General features: G+C 43.5%; 1 protein-coding gene across 1 annotated transcript in view; it reads left to right on the forward strand.

Annotated features, from left to right (window-relative positions):
• kdm2bb (lysine (K)-specific demethylase 2Bb) overlaps window positions 1-18,747 on the forward strand; it is a 159,552-nt gene that overhangs the window by 39,504 nt on the left and 101,301 nt on the right. The window contains exons 11-12 of the mRNA XM_084324298.1: window positions 5,845-5,971; window positions 7,731-8,167. Coding sequence (XP_084180424.1) covers window positions 5,845-5,971; window positions 7,731-8,167 — 564 coding nt within the window. The remainder of the gene's footprint in view (window positions 1-5,844; window positions 5,972-7,730; window positions 8,168-18,747) is intronic.

Raw genomic sequence — 18,747 nt, forward strand, 5'->3', positions numbered from 1 at the left:
TGGCTATCCTACTCCTCGTCGCTATCCTCGCGGATGGACCAGTGTATACCTTATATCATATTCCTATTCATATTCATATAATAGTTTACTCTATCAGCATACCAGCATGTAATACGTTCTGAGTGTGTATCTACCTCAACTCCTTATTATTTTGCGCATAGATTGCAGAAATACGGGAACGTTTTGATTTATATTAAAAGGCTTTGACATTGTAAAACTAAATACGTGGAATTCTGTAAGCATAATACAAGTCATATCACCCACACGATATATGCTCTGTATCCAGAGCATGTATGCTTTTCATTCATTTAAGACACATTATTGCAAGGGTTTTGTAATACACATACACCCTCTGTTCTCATTGCAATGCGTTTTTTATTCTTTCTTATACAGTAGGAAGGGGGAAGAACACTATATCGTGGGTGTTCATATGACTTGTATTCTGCTTACAGCTTCGAAATTCCACTTGTTTCGTTTAACGTATAAGCCTTTTAAATATAATCAAAACCGGTCTGTGCGCAAAATAATAACGAGTTGAGCTACGCAGAGCGCAGTCAGTCAGTACACCCCGTATATTCCGATAACGCTATATAAACCATGCTGAATTTGATTCGGAGATAAAGACCTATTATTCCAAATGCTATTTATAGGGTTTTGACCATAATTACACTACTGTTGCTATTTTACAATGAACTATAATGAATTACGGTTCATACAGAACACGCCAGTGTTGAAACTAATGCACAGAAGCTTATTTCCTTGTTGTAATAATATATTCTACCACAGGGCGTCAGCTACGCATGCTCTGGGCTGTGCGTAGACATACGCACAAAGTCAAGTTCACGTTCAAATTGATAAATCCCACACTTTGCTTAGAAATGGTTGTACGCACGGGTTAAGCACATCTGTGCGTACGCAACGTTGATGAATGAGTGCCCTGCTCCAGACTAACTTTTTCCACTAGGAGCACTGGTGCTCCTTACTGAAAATGTTAGGAGCACTAGCACAAAAGTTAGGTGCACCACATAATGTAACCTGTCTTAACCTGACCCGACTTAACCTGACTTAACCTAACCTGACGTGATTTAACCTGACGTGATTTAACCTGACGTGATTTAACCTGACCTGACGTAAACTGATTTAACCTGACCTGACCTAACCTGATTTGGTGTGATGAGCCCAATACAATGAACCTCAATGGGCCTTACTCACCTTTATCATAATATCATAATAGTTGTAACTGAGGGGTACAATTCCCTGACTGTATTGATAAGTATGGTATTATTAAACCACTACCGTCTATGTACTTTAACTACTGGCCACACAGTACATGATATAGATATGATGAACACTTTCCCACCTGATGAAACGAAGTCCACACAAATGTATAAATCGAATATTTTATATAGCAAAGGGTATATACAACGTTCACTTAATGACATTTATGATTTGAATGCACTTGTAAGGCAAATGAGTATTCGTAGGCAAATCAACATTGAATGTCCAATCTCTGGTTACGCAGGGAGCAAGTATGCAACCTGGTTCTTTAGGGAACTATAGCGATGGTACTTAAATGATTATAGCTGGATACACTAAAGGGGGGGTCCCGCTGGTTGTAAGTCAGTAGGGGGGGGGGGTTTAGGAGAGCCGCTGGCGATATCCCATCTGGCCAACGATTTCTTGGGAGAATTCAGAGTGCTGAACACGGTGCCCACAGAACCTCGGTCCACAGATGAATACAGCTGGGCCCTCTTGTAGACGGTAGCTGCCGGTCCACAACGAAGAGATGTGAGGCGACCTCACTCGGGGTAGAGCGCCGTCTCACCTGGACTCCTCTCGGGGGGGTAGTTCCAACACTCAGCAGTGTTGGCTGTTATCCATGGCATAATCAAAGCACCCAAAGCAAGTAGATAATCCAAGCCGTGTAGGGCTTGCCGTCGTCCGGGTAAAGTAATCCAATGTACAGGTCCACTCGTCCTGGCCCAGAACTCCTCGGATGAAAGCACCACACGTGGTCTGCCCAGCCTGGTTAAGACTCTAGATAACGCCAGGAACGATGGGGGTACTGCTCACTTTATAACTCTAACCGAACGATGCACCATACATAATAGACTATTATTAACTTAATAGAAATACGTCCCACTCGACGGTATAGTGCCAAACTATGACAATTCAACTATTAATCCACACGATGTCTCAATGCCTATTCTGAGGCCAAGTAGGCCATACTGCACCACACGTGGGTCGTGGGTGAGGCTTCACGTCTGTTACTAGGTTGGAGGGTAAAGGACTAATGGACTAAAAGAAAGTTCTACTTTACTTGCGCCATATATATATGCGCTGTGAACAAATAGTACCATTCGTATTTCGCCAGACGTATTCCTACGCGGAACCGGGCTTGTAACGACATGTTCGTCGGCACGATTGAACTTGAACCAAGGGGCTTGGCTGCTGGCGCCAGGTTCTTGTCCAATGGTAGAATGAAACTATTATGGGCTGTTAGTAGACTAAAGGGATATTCAGTGTATATGTACAAGGAATATACAAGGGATATCAAACGATATACAAATACTATTAAATATATATCCATAAATAAATATATATATTCGGTTTAATCTGATCCTTCACAACAATAGTGCAAACCATAATAAATTGCAGTATCTGTCTTAAGCATCACAATGTGACCCCCCCCCCCCCCAGATGGTTCAGCACTACTACTGACAGGTGTGTAATTTTGCTTCTCTACAAGGGAAAGAAATGTTGTCACCAATTTTATATGATGTTGATCTGAAACTGTATATTAATGATGTCAGACTTCTTTATATGAATAATGTAAAAAAAAGAGTACAGAGCATGCACTCTGTTAAAGAAAACCTTTGCTGGTACGGTATGCAAGTATATAAATAGAAGAAATTGAAAGAAAGAAATGCGCTCACACACTTGATGCCTTCTCATCTTTCCTAGTTGACACCTTTATTGTTGGTTAAACAGTGATGTTGGCAGCCTGAGAGAGAGAGAGAGAAGCTGTTTGTTTATACATCCTTCTTACAAAGCGACAGAGGCCGTGAATATTAATGAAATATCAATATCAACTGTTCACAACCTGCATATATTAACCATACACTGGGAAAGAAAGAAAAAATAAGTCAATATTTACATTTAAATTTCATAATGAATGTGATATTCAAAATAATGTCAGCTAAACTTAGAAAATATGAAAAAGAAAACTGGTTGTCGCCAGAACTGGATTGATACCTTTAATGGGAATAATATGTGACTGTAGGCTCTAAGAACATAGTGATAATCACCATAATCATACATACATTATTTATGCAACATGTCATTGCTCACTGGCATACATACGATGATAGCATTCTGCTTGGGCCTGGATTGTAGATCAGACTAAGACCCTAAAGCTTTTGATTTCATGTGAAATAATGTCAGGAATATAGCATTGTTTTAAAAACCAAGGTTAATACAAAGGTATGGATTTTTACTATGCCGTTGTCCATGATATATACATAATATTGTAAAAAAGAATATAAAAAAAGAATATATACGAATATATATATATAATGGAAATGCCTAATACAAATATTGTGATATGACACTTTAGCCATATGGCCCAGCCCTGGTCAGGGTGGTTGTGGGTCCAGTATAGGGCTGAATTATTTGGAAAAAAATATCTAATTGTGATTATTTTGACTAATATTGAAATTGCAATATGATTCACAATTACATAGGGAATGATTATTGTTGCCTGATTATTCTCATTGAAAAACATATTCAAATGATCATGCTGTGATTTGGCTTGTGATCTGTACCAAACAAAGAGTTTTTCTTGAATCTGTACTGTAGAATATGATTTGTAGGCGAGGACATCTCTGCAGTGCCACAATACTTAATTTAGAATGGTATTTTAACACACATTTCGCCTTTAAAAAACATTGCACGATTTTAATATTACACCAGGCCATATAACATTTTGATAAATTGCTCAGCCCCAGTGCAGACGCAGGTTGTTTGAGTCTGTATGGAATAGATTCTGACTGCAGCTTTCTCAGCTGTGGTGACTAGCTACAGGGAGGTGTCAAGACTATTTTAGTTGCTTGTGGAGAAGAGAGATAGATAATCAGACACAGTTCCTGAGGCTCCCTGGGGCCCGGCCTGGCCCTGCTCAACATTCTATTTTTACACCAACACAACTTCAGACCACAGCAGTGTTGATGAGGTTGAGTTGAGTGTGTGAAATCATCTGAGGGATTGAATTATAGTCCTGGGCTCAGTGGTAGTAGTACTGATAGGGGGCTAGGTATCAGACTATTGTCACGACTCGACGTATTGAACCCAACGTGCAGATAATGAGAATCGGCAGACAGATCTTGTTTAAACCCAGTTCGGGTATATTTAATAATAAAAGAGTAGTCAGGTATTCAGGCAGAGGTCGATACACCGGGGGAGTACTCGTACAGTCCAGGGGCGTCCACAGGACAGGAGAGTCAGACAGGCAGGAGTCGATACACAGGTACAGCGTAGTCAGCCAGACAGGGGTCAAAACGGGTACAGGGTAGTCAGCCAGGAAGGGGTCAAAACGGGTACAGGGTAGTCAGCCAGACAGGGGTCAAAACGGGTACAGCGTAGTCAGCCAGACAGGGGTCAAAACGGGTACAGGGTAGTCAGCCAGGAAGGGGTCAAAACGGGTACAGGGTAGTCAGCCAGGAAGGGGTCAAAACGGGTACAGGGTAGTCAGCCAGGAAGGGGTCAAAACGGGTACAGGTCCTCATACGTTCCGGGAAAAGGCAAGGAGAGTTGTCAGGCAGGCAGGGGTCAGAGCACGTCTATCGAGAGCCAGAGAGCAGGGTGAAGAGCCAGGTAGGACTGCTGGGAAGGAGGACAACAAGGGTTAGACACAGTCGAAGACCAATGGACTACTAGAGAACTATACGAGAGAGCAGAATAACACGACTAACTGGGAAATACGAAGTTACGATCTGGCAGCCTCATGACATCTGCGGCGGGGTTATATCACTGACGTAATTGGCCCACAGACGTCAATCAGCTGCTCCGCTGACAGCAGCACACCTGCACTCTACACCTGACTAACGAGAGAGAGAGAGAGAGAGAGAGAGAGAGAGAGAGAGAGAGAGAGAGAGAGAGAGAGAGAGAGAGAGAGCGAGAGCGAGAGCGAGAGAGAGAGAGACCTAGGTATGAGACTATAGGCTCAGTAGTGTGGTTCTGATAGGGCTAGGTATCAGACTATAGGCTCAGTAGTGTGGTTCTGATAGGGCTAGGTATCAGACTATAGGCTCAGTAGTGTGGTTCTGATAGGGCTAGGTATCAGACTATAGGCTCAGTAGTGTGGTTCTGATAGGGCTAGGTATCAGACTATAGGCTCAGTAGTGTGGTTCTGATAGGGCTAGGTATCAGACTATAGGCTCAGTAGTGTGGTTCTGATAGGGCTAGGTATCAGACTATAGGAGACTTGGGATCATATTGTGATTAAATTAATGTAATTAATTATTAGTGTAATGTGATAAACATCAATTGCATTATTTGACGTGATATTGCCCAGCCCCATAGCAAGCCTGGCCCTGGAGGTAGAAATGAACCCCTGAACCCCACCAGACCTGACTAGTCTGAACCCCACCAGACCTCACTGACTGATGTCAGACCAGACCTCACTTGCCTGAATCTCACGTGTGTGTGTGTGTGTGTGTGTGTGTGTGTGTGTGTGTGTGTGTGTGTGTGTGTGTGTGTGTGTGTGTGTGTGTGAGAACGCAGGTTGGGTTGTACAACGCTAATGTAAGCAAATGTATATTTAGTAACTTCTACCCCTGGTTTCAGGTTCACTCCAAGTTTCGCTACCCGTTCTACCATGAGATGTGCTGGTATGTCCTGGAGCGCTACGTCCACTGCCTGACGAGACGCTCCTACCTGTGCCAGGACCTCTGCAGAGAGCCAGCACCCATGGGTCAGTCAACTGGTCGTCAGGCCGTCTCTTCAGTGGGGCTGGTCCTTGACTAAAAACATTCTTAGTCAACTAATAATCATCAAATCTGTTGACTAATCGATACATTGATTTCAATCTAGTGCTTAACCAGAGATGTTGTAATTGTTCAGAAAATAACTCATGTGGAAAAACATAAAAAAACAACTAATGGGCTAACAAAGTCTTGGTGGACTAACACCAGAGACACACCAGATCCAAAGCTCTAGTCCTAACCTGAAGTGTAGTATGGAGGAAAAACTATGGAAAACAGAGTAGATGGTCTGGTTTTCAAAGAAGATTGAGAAATAACAGTAAGGGTTAGCTTACCAAATCAGTACACCAGATCACAGCCTTGGGCCAGCTCTGTCTGAGCTCACTTGAGCGGCATGACCTGGTGGCGGTTAGATCCATAGTTTGTTCAGGGTTTGTCATTTTAGTGGGTTGGTTCGGTGACCAAACAACACTTGTTTTTTTTAACAAAGAAGAATCCATGGGCTGTTCATGATGTGTAGGTTCCTGTAGCACGGCAATGGTGGTCTCCATGTGCCAAGACTCCCGCACATTCCACTGCATACTACCTCTTCCGCAAGCACCACCTGAGCACCACTCTATTGAGGTGATCACTTCCTGTTCCCAGTGTATGCATGTGCACTCATTCCCACACATTTATCAACAGCTTAGCACCCATATTTCTCAATGAAAACCAGCCCATATGAAATGTGAGTGAAAGGAAGGAAATGAAGAAAACTATTACTTACCCTAACAAGCATTCAGATTTTAATTAAATGAGATTAGAAACTAATTGAATGATTGGAAATTAATTGAATGATTAGAAACTAATTGAGTGATTGACCACAGGTCGGCTGCCTAGCTGCACATGCTGCTTCTACTAGCCACTCTGACAGGTAGCTCACCTATGTGGAATCATTGTTTCATTCTAAAACATGCTATGGCGACTGAGACATTAAAGTAGATGGTGGAGTTCTGAATCCATCAGCCACTGTTGCTAGCTGAACATTAAAGCAGGAGGACCTGGAGGGCGATAGAGAGTAATGGTGAGATTGAATGGATTAGAGACAGATACTGCATGGTATTCAAGAGAGGAGAGTGACAGTGCTGGGAGTGATAATACATAGACCATGAGGGAGAGGTCAAGAGACCAGTGCCTTCACCACGTCTGGAAGGTCATGGTGTGTGAGTGAAGTTATAGTTTGTAGATAAACAGGTATTGTTGAGTTATCTGGCGTTATCCAGGTCTCAGTGAGAGCCAGAAGCTGGAGGTTTTGACTATGTAATGAAGTCTGCTTTCCTGACGGCTGATAGACAATTCCATAAGCCTCCACGTACAGTGACAGGTATATTTGTGGCTGTAGGGGGGTAGGAGGGATTAGCAGGATTGCTACCAAACTGTCGTGGATGGCTTGAATCTGGTCTGGTGGAGGAGAGTGTTGGGATAAGTACGAAGCACATTGTGGTGTCAGAGTAGCAGGAGGAAAGGTGAAGTTGGGAGGGAAGAAAGGCAAAGAAATAACAGAGAGGGAGGGTCGGTTTCCCTCCTCAGAGAACTCCATACGGAAAACTCCTATGCTGGTCCTCATACTAGCTCCGGATAGTTAGCCACAAACCGAATGCAAAGTCAGTGGGAGAAATTACTCTACCAATCAACATCATCCAGAACTGATGGATTTATCAGCCACAGACAATATTTACAAGATATTTTCTCCCCTTCTCTCCCCATCAGACTTGGAGGCGAAGACGAGCACAGAGAGCCCTTCCTCTGACTCCCGGAGTCCAGACATGGATGAGGACTCGTGTGAGACGCAGACCAGAGACAACCGGGGTGAAAGGTCAGACAGAGGTCATCCTCTGGATGACCCCGTCTCCCCTGACAACCGGAAGACCAAGAGCAGCGACTCTAACAGCCTGCAGCCTTTCAAACAACCTCTGTCTAACGTCTCGGAGGACAGCTGTACCCCCTCCTCCACCCTGCACACAGACTTCCCCAAAACTCCCTGTGGCTCCCCGGGCTCAGAGCAGCCCAGCAGATGGACTCACCTGACGCAGTTTGAACTGACAGGCCTGAAGGCCCTGGTGGAGAAGCTGGAGTCACTCCCAGAGAACAAGAAATGTGTCCCAGAAGGTATAGATGATCCTCAGGGGCTGCTCGAGGACATGAAGGTAGGAAACAACTACTGCATTTAAGTACTATGTTGTAGGGATGTATCAGTACCACGTCCTCATTGCCAAACTGCATTCAGAGAATGAAACTGTAACAGTACGTTCAGAGACAAACCTCATTCAGAGAATGAAACTGTAACAGTACGTTCAGATACAAACCTCATTCAGAGAATAATAATAAATAATAATGCAGGACCTCTTTAGAGGTCTTTATTCGGCATGCAACGAACTGGACATGCAATGGGAGCGGCACACACACACTGGAATACACACACACACACATGCATTGTCTTTTTCTCAGTCGCCGATGCGATAGAGCTCTGCCCTTGACCCATCCCGTCGTCCTTCCCCCCAAGGGCAGCCGGGAGCAGACAGGGCGTCGACGAGGGGCCGCGCTCGGGGACCAATCCAAGTGCTCCTGCCCGTCTTCGTCAGCGATCTGTTGGTTGAGAATATAACTGTAGCAGTACGTTCAGATACAAACCTCATTCAGAGAATGAAACTGTAACAGTACGATAATGCCGCTTGTGCCACCCAGAGCAAAGCTGTGTTTGTTGGCCTCCGTTGGCGTCTTTCCATTAACTTTGTCTGCATTCACACCACCTCTAAATGTCCTTTATCATAGTTGTCCTCCCTTAGAGAGATCTAACATCCTTTCCGGACTGCGTGCTCCCAGCTGCACCCCTCCATCCCCAATGCTCTCTCTCCTCCTTCTCCCCAGTGGATGTTCCACTGGTCGCGAAGTTGGTTACCAGAGCCTAAGCACCTGCTCCCTCAACCCCATGCTCACGGTGCTGGTCAAGGCCTGCCTTCCCACCCTCTGCCCCATCATAACGGACATCATCAACTCCTCTCTGTCATCTGGAATAGTTCCCTCCTGCTTCAAAACCGCCTCCATCACTCCCATCCTTAAGAAGCCTGGTCTGGACCCTGAGGTGCTGAACAACTACCGGCCAATCTCCAACCTTTCTTTCCTAAGTAAAACCTTGGAAAGAGCAGTCACCGCCCAGCTTCATCAACATCTGTCCAACCATGAGCTCTACGAACCCCTTCAGTCAGCCTACCGAGCACATCACAGCACATAGATCGCCCTCATCAAGATCACAAATGACCTCCTCCTTGCTGCAGACTCCAGACACATCAGCCTCCTCATCCTTCTTGACCTCTCCGTGGCGTTTGACACAGTTTCTCACGCAGTCCTCCTCAAATGCCTCTCTGACAACCTTGGCATCACCGGTACAGCTCTGTCTTTCATTCATATCTTTCAAACATGTCTCAGTTTGTCAGCATCAGTGGCTCATCCTCCCCCCCGGCTCCAGTCAACCACGGTGTCCCCCAAGGCTCCGTGCTTGGTCCCCTACTTTTCACCATTTACATGCTCCCCCTCGGTCAGATCATATGTCACTACTGCCTTAACTTCCACTGCTACGCTGATGATCCATTGCAAGTCACCGCCCCCCCCCCTCCAACCATTAACTCACTGGACTGTCACTGTAATATTTATTTATTTGCACTAGCACTATTGCACTTGGGACATTGATGGTATATTATTATTATTATTGAGGACATTGGGACATTGATACTATATTATTATATTATTATTATTTTTTTTTAAATACTTTATTTCTCAGTTTACTAGACAAGAACAGACAAAACAAAAAGGAGGAGACAGAACAAAAATAAACAGACAAAACTAAACAAAAAAAAAACAAAAAGGACTGCCAGACAGGAAAATAAAATAACAGTGTGACTTAACTCAAAGCATTAAAGTGTGTTGTATAGCCAGGTGTTACAAGGTGCAGGTCAAACATGATATACAGGGGTGAGTCTCTGCAGAGTGCAGTTATTTGTCCTTCAGATAGTCAATGAATAATTATATTATTATTATTATTATTGACATTATTATTTTGCACATGCTATATTTTATGTTTGTATGCCAGTGGTGATGCTCCAAACAAAATTGTGTTGTACCACAATGACAATAAAGATTCTATTCTATTCTATTCTATTCGATACTTGATTATACTTATTATTATAATTATACTTCGATTTATCTCAGCACCTCACCATCCTCCCAGCTCCCCCCACAGTCAACTGCCTCCACGTCATAAAAACCTGGATGTCAACCTAACTACTAAAACGAAACAGCAAAAAGACAGAGCTCATGGTTGTGGCCCCCAAGGCACTGCTCCGGAAGGTTGGAGATCTCCTCCTCCACGTGGATGGCTGTTCCATCTCCCCGAAGTCCGTAACCTCAACTCCACACTTTCATTCCACTCGCACATCAAATCCGTTACCAAGTCTGCCTTCTATCACCTCAAAAACATCTCCCGTCTCCGACCATCACCCTCAGATTCTGTGGCTGAGACCACTGATTCATCACCTCCCGGTTGGACTACTGCCACGGAGTCCTGTTTGGGGTACCCAGCAAAGCCCTGGGCCCTCATTTATCAATGGTGCGTACGCACAGATATGTGCGTAACCCGTGCGTACGATCATTTCTAAGCAAAGTGTGTGACTTATCAATTTGAACGTGTGCTTGACTTTGTGCGTATATTTACGCACAGCTCGGAGCATACGTACCTGGCGCCCAGCGGTAGAATATGAATATTGCAACGCGGAAATAAGCTTCTGTGAAAAAAAAAAAAGGAAATAAGCTTCCGTGCATTAGTTTCAACACTGGCGTGTTCTGTATGACCCGTAATTCATTATAGTTCATTGTGAAATAGCGACAGTAGTGTAATTATTGTCAAACCCTATAAATATAGCATTTGGAATAGGTCTTTCTTTCCAAATGAATGCAGCATGGTTTATATATAAGGTTATCGGAATACTATGGGGTGCACTGACTGCGCTTCGCGGGGAACTGTTTTCAGAGATAGCAGATAGGAATGAATGAATGAATGAGGGGCAGTCTAATTGCCGAGAGAACATAATATTAACTAGAGTCCGCTATACCCGAGACACCTCCTTCATTTGTACCGCAATTTGAGACAGAAATTGGAGCATGGAACAAAACGCACAAATGCCATCCCCATGCACATTCAAGTCCTCTCCACCCTCGGGTCTTTGGCCACCGGCACGGTCCATCGTGATATTGGAGATGGATCGAGCAATAGACTGTTACTGTACCACCCATGTTGCTGTCAAAGCTCCATCACAAATGCAGTTATGTGAATAGAAAGGGATTCCACTCAGTCAATGTTGCGATGCGCATTTGCCTGATACATGTCGTTGCTGCATGCCGGGAGGAAGGCAATGCTGCATGTTTTCAATTCATTAAATAAAACGGATACTTTTTGCAAGGGTTTACTGACTGTCATATAAATAATCAACCAACTACATACTGTATCTTTTCAGTGCACGTTTTTATTTACATTGTGACAACAGCCTTGTGAGCTCCCGCACACAGACATGATGGAATTCAAGTTCAAGTTTGTATTGATCACATACAGTATAGGCAGGCTACACATGGTGTAGGCTACATGGCAGTGAGATTCATTGTTCTTGTATATTCTCTTGTATTATTGTTTATATAGGCTACCTAATACCGAAATCAAAATAGATTGTATGCCTCTACAAATCATATGCAGGTAGAAAATTTATGGAAAATCCGTCGCGATTTGGAATCAAATTGACGGAGAACTTTAATCCCTGGGTATTAATCAAACGAAATGAAGAAAAGGCAGTCATATTCCAGCATGGTTATTAATGACACCAATGGCAAACAGTGGTTAACGGTCTTTATTAGTGTTTGCGCTGCTCAGGCAGCAATGGTCTTTAGGAAGTTAATAGATATCATATATCATATCCGACATCACCGTACGTGTACATGTCTGTCAGCCTGTCGCGTATTTCTCCCATAACACGCTTCGCTCGGTTTAGTCCACTTTTCCACATTTCATGGGGGTGTTTCATTACCGTATATGGTTAATTACGGGTGGTTCTATATAGGGCTGTCTTAAATACTTCAAAGCTTCGAAGCTTCGTTCGATGGCACAAGCTTAAAAAATTATAATAATAATCGAAGTAAAAAAGAATTATATATATATATATATATATATATATATATATACATTTCTTTTTATCATTTTTAATTTTTAATTTTCTTTTTTGCCTCCAAAATCTTGTGCCTCCATTCCAATGAAACGAAAGTAAGCGGCGCCTTCCCGCCTCCATTCCAATGAAACTAAAGTAAGCGGCGCCTCGACTCCACCTCTCTACAACAAGCACATGGAGATTATCTGTGTTGAAAACAACAAGGACATGTGCAGCAGACATGTCGACGAAGAAGTGAAGCAATGCCGTTTGTTATTTAAGACTATGTCGGACAGATTTGTGTTCATTGTGCTGCTTTTTTAAAGTGTCCCGACCCATATAAAAATATGTCTTAATAAAACGTGTTTAATTAAGTCGAATTCTGCCTTTGTCTCTATCAACTACATATAAATATTTATATAATTGTTTGCTTGATAGACGAAGGTTGCAACATAATTATGTAATGTCATGTCGTTGGCTGTGAGAGCAGCCCCACTGCATCCAGGCAGGGCAGCCGAGTGAAACCTTGTTGGCTGCGTCACAGTCACGAAAGGGGCTACTTAATTAATTAATCCAATCCACTTTATTTATAGAGCACATTTAAAAACAACAAAGTTTACCAAAGTGCTGTACAAGTCCCACAACATAAGAAAAAAATAATATAAAAAAAAAACATTATTAACACTATGATCGCCGATGACGAGTTAAGACGTCATTCCTAGCCATGCTCATTCTGCCGAAGACGCCGTAACTCGTCTTTGATGTCAATATTTCAAAAATCTGTGATCGAAATCATATTTCCCCTCCGGAGCCCTGAGACACACTGCAAAGCTCCACTCAACTCTCTAGCGGTTCAAGAGCGCCATCTGGTGGCCGATCGGCAGATCGCCAACCGGAAATGACCCTTTGAACCGGTAGTGCTCATCCATATGTGGTCCGGGCACTCGCTATCGTTAGAGAGACTCCGTCTTGACACAGTGAACATCGATCGGTGCAAATAACTCGAAAAAACAACATGATTTGGACGTATATACTATTATACAACCTAGAAATGGATCGGGCATTTCTCCATCCCATAATAGAAAAAATTCTGTTCCACGCTCATCTGCCAGCGGCGCGAGGAAGCCACGGTAAGATTCAGCGTTATATTCTAACGTGTTCCATATAAACTGCTATGATGAACATATGACCCACTCTGGATGAATCATCTAACGCTGCCCACGGAATTATAAACGATCCCCCGCCCATCCGGTCATCATCAGATGATATGTAGTAACTCCTAGAAGCACATCCAGTTGAAATTTTTTATCTCGCACAGATTCCTACCAAACTGTATTTGATCATCAATATAATGCATTTAGGGCTATAAATCACGTTCTGAAGAAAGCTGCAGAAAACTATAAAAACATACTTATACTTTAGACCATATTTTAGTATGAATATGTGAATGAAAAAGTTTAACGTTGCTACACCCTGAACAATACATATAGGACATTGAATGGGCCATAATAATGGCAATTTAGCAATAGAATTAAAAAAGTTATAGCCCTGCAAAGAAGGGGAACTTCTCCATAGACAAATAGAGATGGCGAGGGATGGTAAATTATGAATTTAACCCATGGCGATCAAAGTGTTAAAGATTTTTTTTTTATTTCCCCCGAAGCTTCGAATTAAAATCGAAGCTCGGCCCCGAAGCTTCGATTGCCAAAAAAAGCTTCGAAGGTCAGCCATGCAAATACTTAAAATCGTGCACGAGTGCAGAGCGTAGAACAAATGGTATTTATCAACACGGAGTGTGCGTAGAACCTGTGTACGCACGTGTGATAAATCCCGATTTTTCTGTACGTACACACATTCTAAATTCTTTGCTTAACACTATGATCGCCGATGACGAGTTAAGACGTCATTCCTAGCCATGCTCATTCTGCCGAAGACGCCGTAACTCGTCTTTGATGTCAATATTTCAAAAATCTGTGATCGAAATCATATTTCCCCTCCGGAGCCCTGAGACACACTGCAAAGCTCCACTCAACTCTCTAGCGGTTCAAGAGCGCCATCTGGTGGCCGATCGGCAGATCGCCAACCGGAAATGAGCCTTTGAACCGGAAGTGCTCATCCATATGTGGTCCGGGCACTCGCTATCGTTAGAGAGACTCCGTCTTGACACAGTGAACATCGATCGGTGCAAATAACTCGAAAAAACAACATGATTTGGACGTATATACTATTATACAACCTGGAAATGGATCGGGCATTTCTCCATCCCATAATAGAAAAAATTCTGTTCCACGCTCATCTGCCAGCGGCGCGAGGAAGCCACGGTAAGATTCAGCATTATATTCTAACATGTTCCATATAAACTGCTATGATGAACATATGACCCACTCTGGATGAATCATCTAATGCTGCCCACGGAATTATAAACGATCCCCCGCCCATCCGGTCATCATCAGATGACACGTAGTAACTTCTAGAACCACGTCCAGTTGAAATTTTTTATCTCGCGCCGATTGCTATCAAACTGTATTTCATCATCAATATAATGCATTTGGAGCTATAAATCAAGTTCTGGAGAAAGCTGCAGAAAACGATAAAAACATACTTATACTTTAGACCAGGGGTTCCCAACCTTTTTTCCCCCAGGGACCCCCAAACATCTCTGATGAAATTCCTGGACCCCCCTCCTAATAAAATACCATAAAATAATTTTTTTTGTCATTTTAATACTTTTTTTTGTCATTTTAATAACAAACTGCTTATACACAGGCATATGCATCATAATTAGACCCACTATGCTTCTTTGACTTGTGCCTTCAATCAACAAATCTAATCTTGCACCATATGTATTTCAAAATTTTGGCCAATATTCAAATCCTGTATTCATCCTCTCAAATCAGGCCCTAATGGTGAACGGTTTGCATTTATGTTGAATGAAGTAAGAATCCACTGCAGTAAAAATATCCTCACCTCGAGTGGTGGTAGTAAGGTTGACTGACATGAGAATGTCCTGCTTCAGATCCTCATTTTCGATATATTGCACATAAACGATGAGCACAGCCTCGTCTGCGACAGTTGTAGTTTCATCAAGTTGTATGGCAAATGGACCCTTTCTAAGCTTTTCTGACAGCTGCTGCTCGCAATCACTTGACATCTTATCAATTCGGTCTTTGACTACATTGTTCGAGAGTGGTACTGATTTTAGTTTATCCGCCACCTGTGGGCCGCACAGTTTCTAAACCATTTTGATGCAGGCTGGTTTGATGAGCTGCTCGCCAATATTGTGCGGTTTCTTTGCTTTTGCAATTAAAAGCGAACACTCAAAGGAGGCTTCGGTAGCCTTCTGTAAATCACTGCCACCCCTGCTCCACGCTACTCTAACATCAACAGGCTTGTTCGCCTTGAGAGACTGTTCTTTCCTCTGAAAAAAGTCCGGATCCTTCCCAACTGTTTCTGGGTGCTTAGACGCCTGATGTCTCTTCAGCTTGCTGGGCTTCAGGCTCGAGTTTGCCAACTTTTCTCCACAAATCACACACTCAGGTCGTTTGTCTGGTCCCTCAGTGAAGCCCATGGTGATGTAATTTTCGCGATTGCTGTAGGTCCTAACTTTTTTTGCAGATGAGCTGCCGTCATCTCCTTTTCGTTTGTCACACATTTTCGCCTTTGGCGGCTGACTGCAGACGAGCCGAGAAAGTCAACTAGCGTGCTAGGCTAGCTACAGAAAGTGATACAGTCAACTGATTCGCGTTTTAGCGGCTACCCGGTAGCCTACTGTTAACGTTCAAAAATCATGTCTAGATGTTTATTTATTTATCTTTATTTTTTATTGTAGTGGAGAGACTATTCATGCTTCTGATGATAAAAATATGCTAATTAACACTTTGGCTGCCATGGGTTAAATTCATTATCAACCGTAGGTTGCCGGCTCTATTTAACATGGAGAAAGTCCCCTTTAAATATTTATCTGAAAAAAAAATAAAAATACCTCAAATCATCTGTGGTCTGGCGGACCCCCTGCGCCCCCTGGCGGACCCCCAGGGGATCCGCAGACCCCAGGTTGGGAATCACTGCTTTAGACCATATTTTAGTATGAATATGTGAATGAAAAAGTTTAACGTTGCTACACCCTGAACAATACATATAGGACATTGAATAGGCCATAATAATGGCAATTTAACAATAGAATTTAAAAAGTTATAGCCCTGCAAAGAAGGGGAACTTCTCCATAGACAAATAGAGCTGGCGAGGGATGGTAAATTATGAATTTAACCCATGGCGATCAAAGTGTTAAGAACGAAAATAGAACACTTTCTAAGAATTGTTGATAAATGAGGGCCATGGACAGGCTCCAGTATGTACAGAACTCAGCTGCCAGGGCTCTCACTCACACCAAGCCCTGGCAGCACATCACCCCCACCCTCATCCACCTCCACTGGCTCCCAGTCAAGTTCCACATCTCTTTCAAACTCCTGGGCCCTCATTTATCAATACTGCGTAGAAAGTGTTCTATTTTCGTTCCTACGCACGGAATTTAGAATGTCTCTACACACAGAAAAATCTGGATTTATCAAACGTGCATGCACAGGTCGTACCGACTCGTACGCACACTCCGTGTTGATAAATACCACTTGTTCTTACGCTCCTTGCTCATGCACGATTCTAAGTATTTGCATACAGAACCGCCCCCAATTAACCATATGGTAACAGGGCTCCCCTTTAAATTCCACGAGGATTGGATAATGGCCAAAAGAACGAAGAAGCGGCTGGGCCATCCAGCCAACAGATGGAAGGTAATAATATAATATAATATACACTTCATTTGTATAGCACCTTTCATACAGGAATTGTCACATCAGTAAAGAAGACGGGCATAGAAATAATTTCGTTGTCAACGATTTTATTAGGGAACATGACAAAGAATATTTTAATTTGTATTTGAAACAATATTTAACCGTATGGTTTCAAACCGTTCTAGCAAATAAATAAAACTTTATTAAATTGCCTATTCCACAGACAACTCGGCTGAGTTGCCCAGTCCCGTGGACACGGAGCAGGGAGCGTGCAGCAGACCCTCTTCGGCGTGCCGGGAGCCAAGGGTCCTCCTGACAGAGGCTGTCTTGTCGAACCAAGAAGACACAACACGCGTTATGGGAGAAATACGCGACTTGTGCGCTGTGATGTCGGATATCAACAACTCCCTAAAGACCATTGTTGCCTGGCCAGCGCAAAATACTAATAAAGACAGTTAACCACTGTTTGGCATTGGTGTCATTAATAACCATGCTGGAATATGAATGCCTTTTTAGTTTTGTTCTTTTAAAGTTCGATTAATACCTTGCATGCGTAGACTTACTTAAAACTGCTCTATGATCCTATAGCTCTTGTCTGCATTGCTGCGGCGTTTGGAGGTGGGTGTTCCATGTCTGACATGCATGGGGCCGTCAGGTCTTGGGGGTTCCAGCAGCGGGATGCCTTTTCTGATGACCAGATTATGGAGCACCCTACAATGATGTGGCAAACCCTTTCAGGCCGGTACTGCAGTGTGCCCCCCGTGCCAGACAGGCAGAGCCATCGACCCGTCAGCAGGCCAATTGCACGCTCCATGGTGACTCTTGTGCGCGAGTGCGCCCGGTTGTAGATGTGCTCCTGTTGTGTGTTGGGGTTGGTCAGAGGAGTCATCAGCCATGGCTTCAGTGGATAGCCCCGATCCCCTGCATTTAAGTGATATATTAATTACAGATACCCCAGTAATAACATTACAATTTAATTAAATGGGTCGTGCTTTCCTCCCGGCCACCGGCAATGACTCATCAGCCAAATGCAACTATAAACCATGCTGCATTCATTCGGAAAGACCTATTCCAAATGCTATTCATAGGGTTTGACAATAATTACACTAATGTCGCTATTTTACAATTAACTATAATGAATTATGGGTCATACAGAATACGTTGGTGTTGAAACTAATGCATGAAAGCTTATTTCCGTCTGTTGCCGTTTTCATATTCTACCACTTGGTGTCATGTACGCATGGTCGGAGCTGTGCGTAGATGTACGCACAATCTCAAGCACACGTTCATATTGATAAATCCCACACTTTTCTTAGAAGTGATCGTACGCACGGTTTACGCACACATATCTGTGCGTTCGCACAGGGCCCTGCTCCTCACCTACAAGTCCCTCCATGACCTCGCCCCCCCGATACCTGTCTGATCTCCTCCACCAGCACACTCCATCCCCGGAACCTACCATCTTCTGATCTGGGTCTCCTCTCCATCCCTCGCACCAGGTTGCGGACTTTCGGTGACAGAGCCTTCAGTGTGGCATCCCCTACCATCTGAAACTCTCTCCCCCTCGAAATCTGCAACGCCCCAACCCTGGACACTTTCAAAATAGCTCTCAAGATGCACCTTTTCACCAAGGCTTTCCCCACTAGTTAGTTTAAATTAGATTTAGGTTTCATTATCCCTCTACCTGCCCCCTCATCACCCCCCTTTTCCCCTATTGCCCCTTTTCCCTAGCCTTCTTGACTTGTGAAGCGACCT

This window comes from Notolepis coatsorum (assembly GCF_963971535.1).
Source record: "Notolepis coatsorum genome assembly, chromosome: 11".
Taxonomy (NCBI): Eukaryota; Metazoa; Chordata; class Actinopteri; order Aulopiformes; family Paralepididae; genus Notolepis; species Notolepis coatsorum.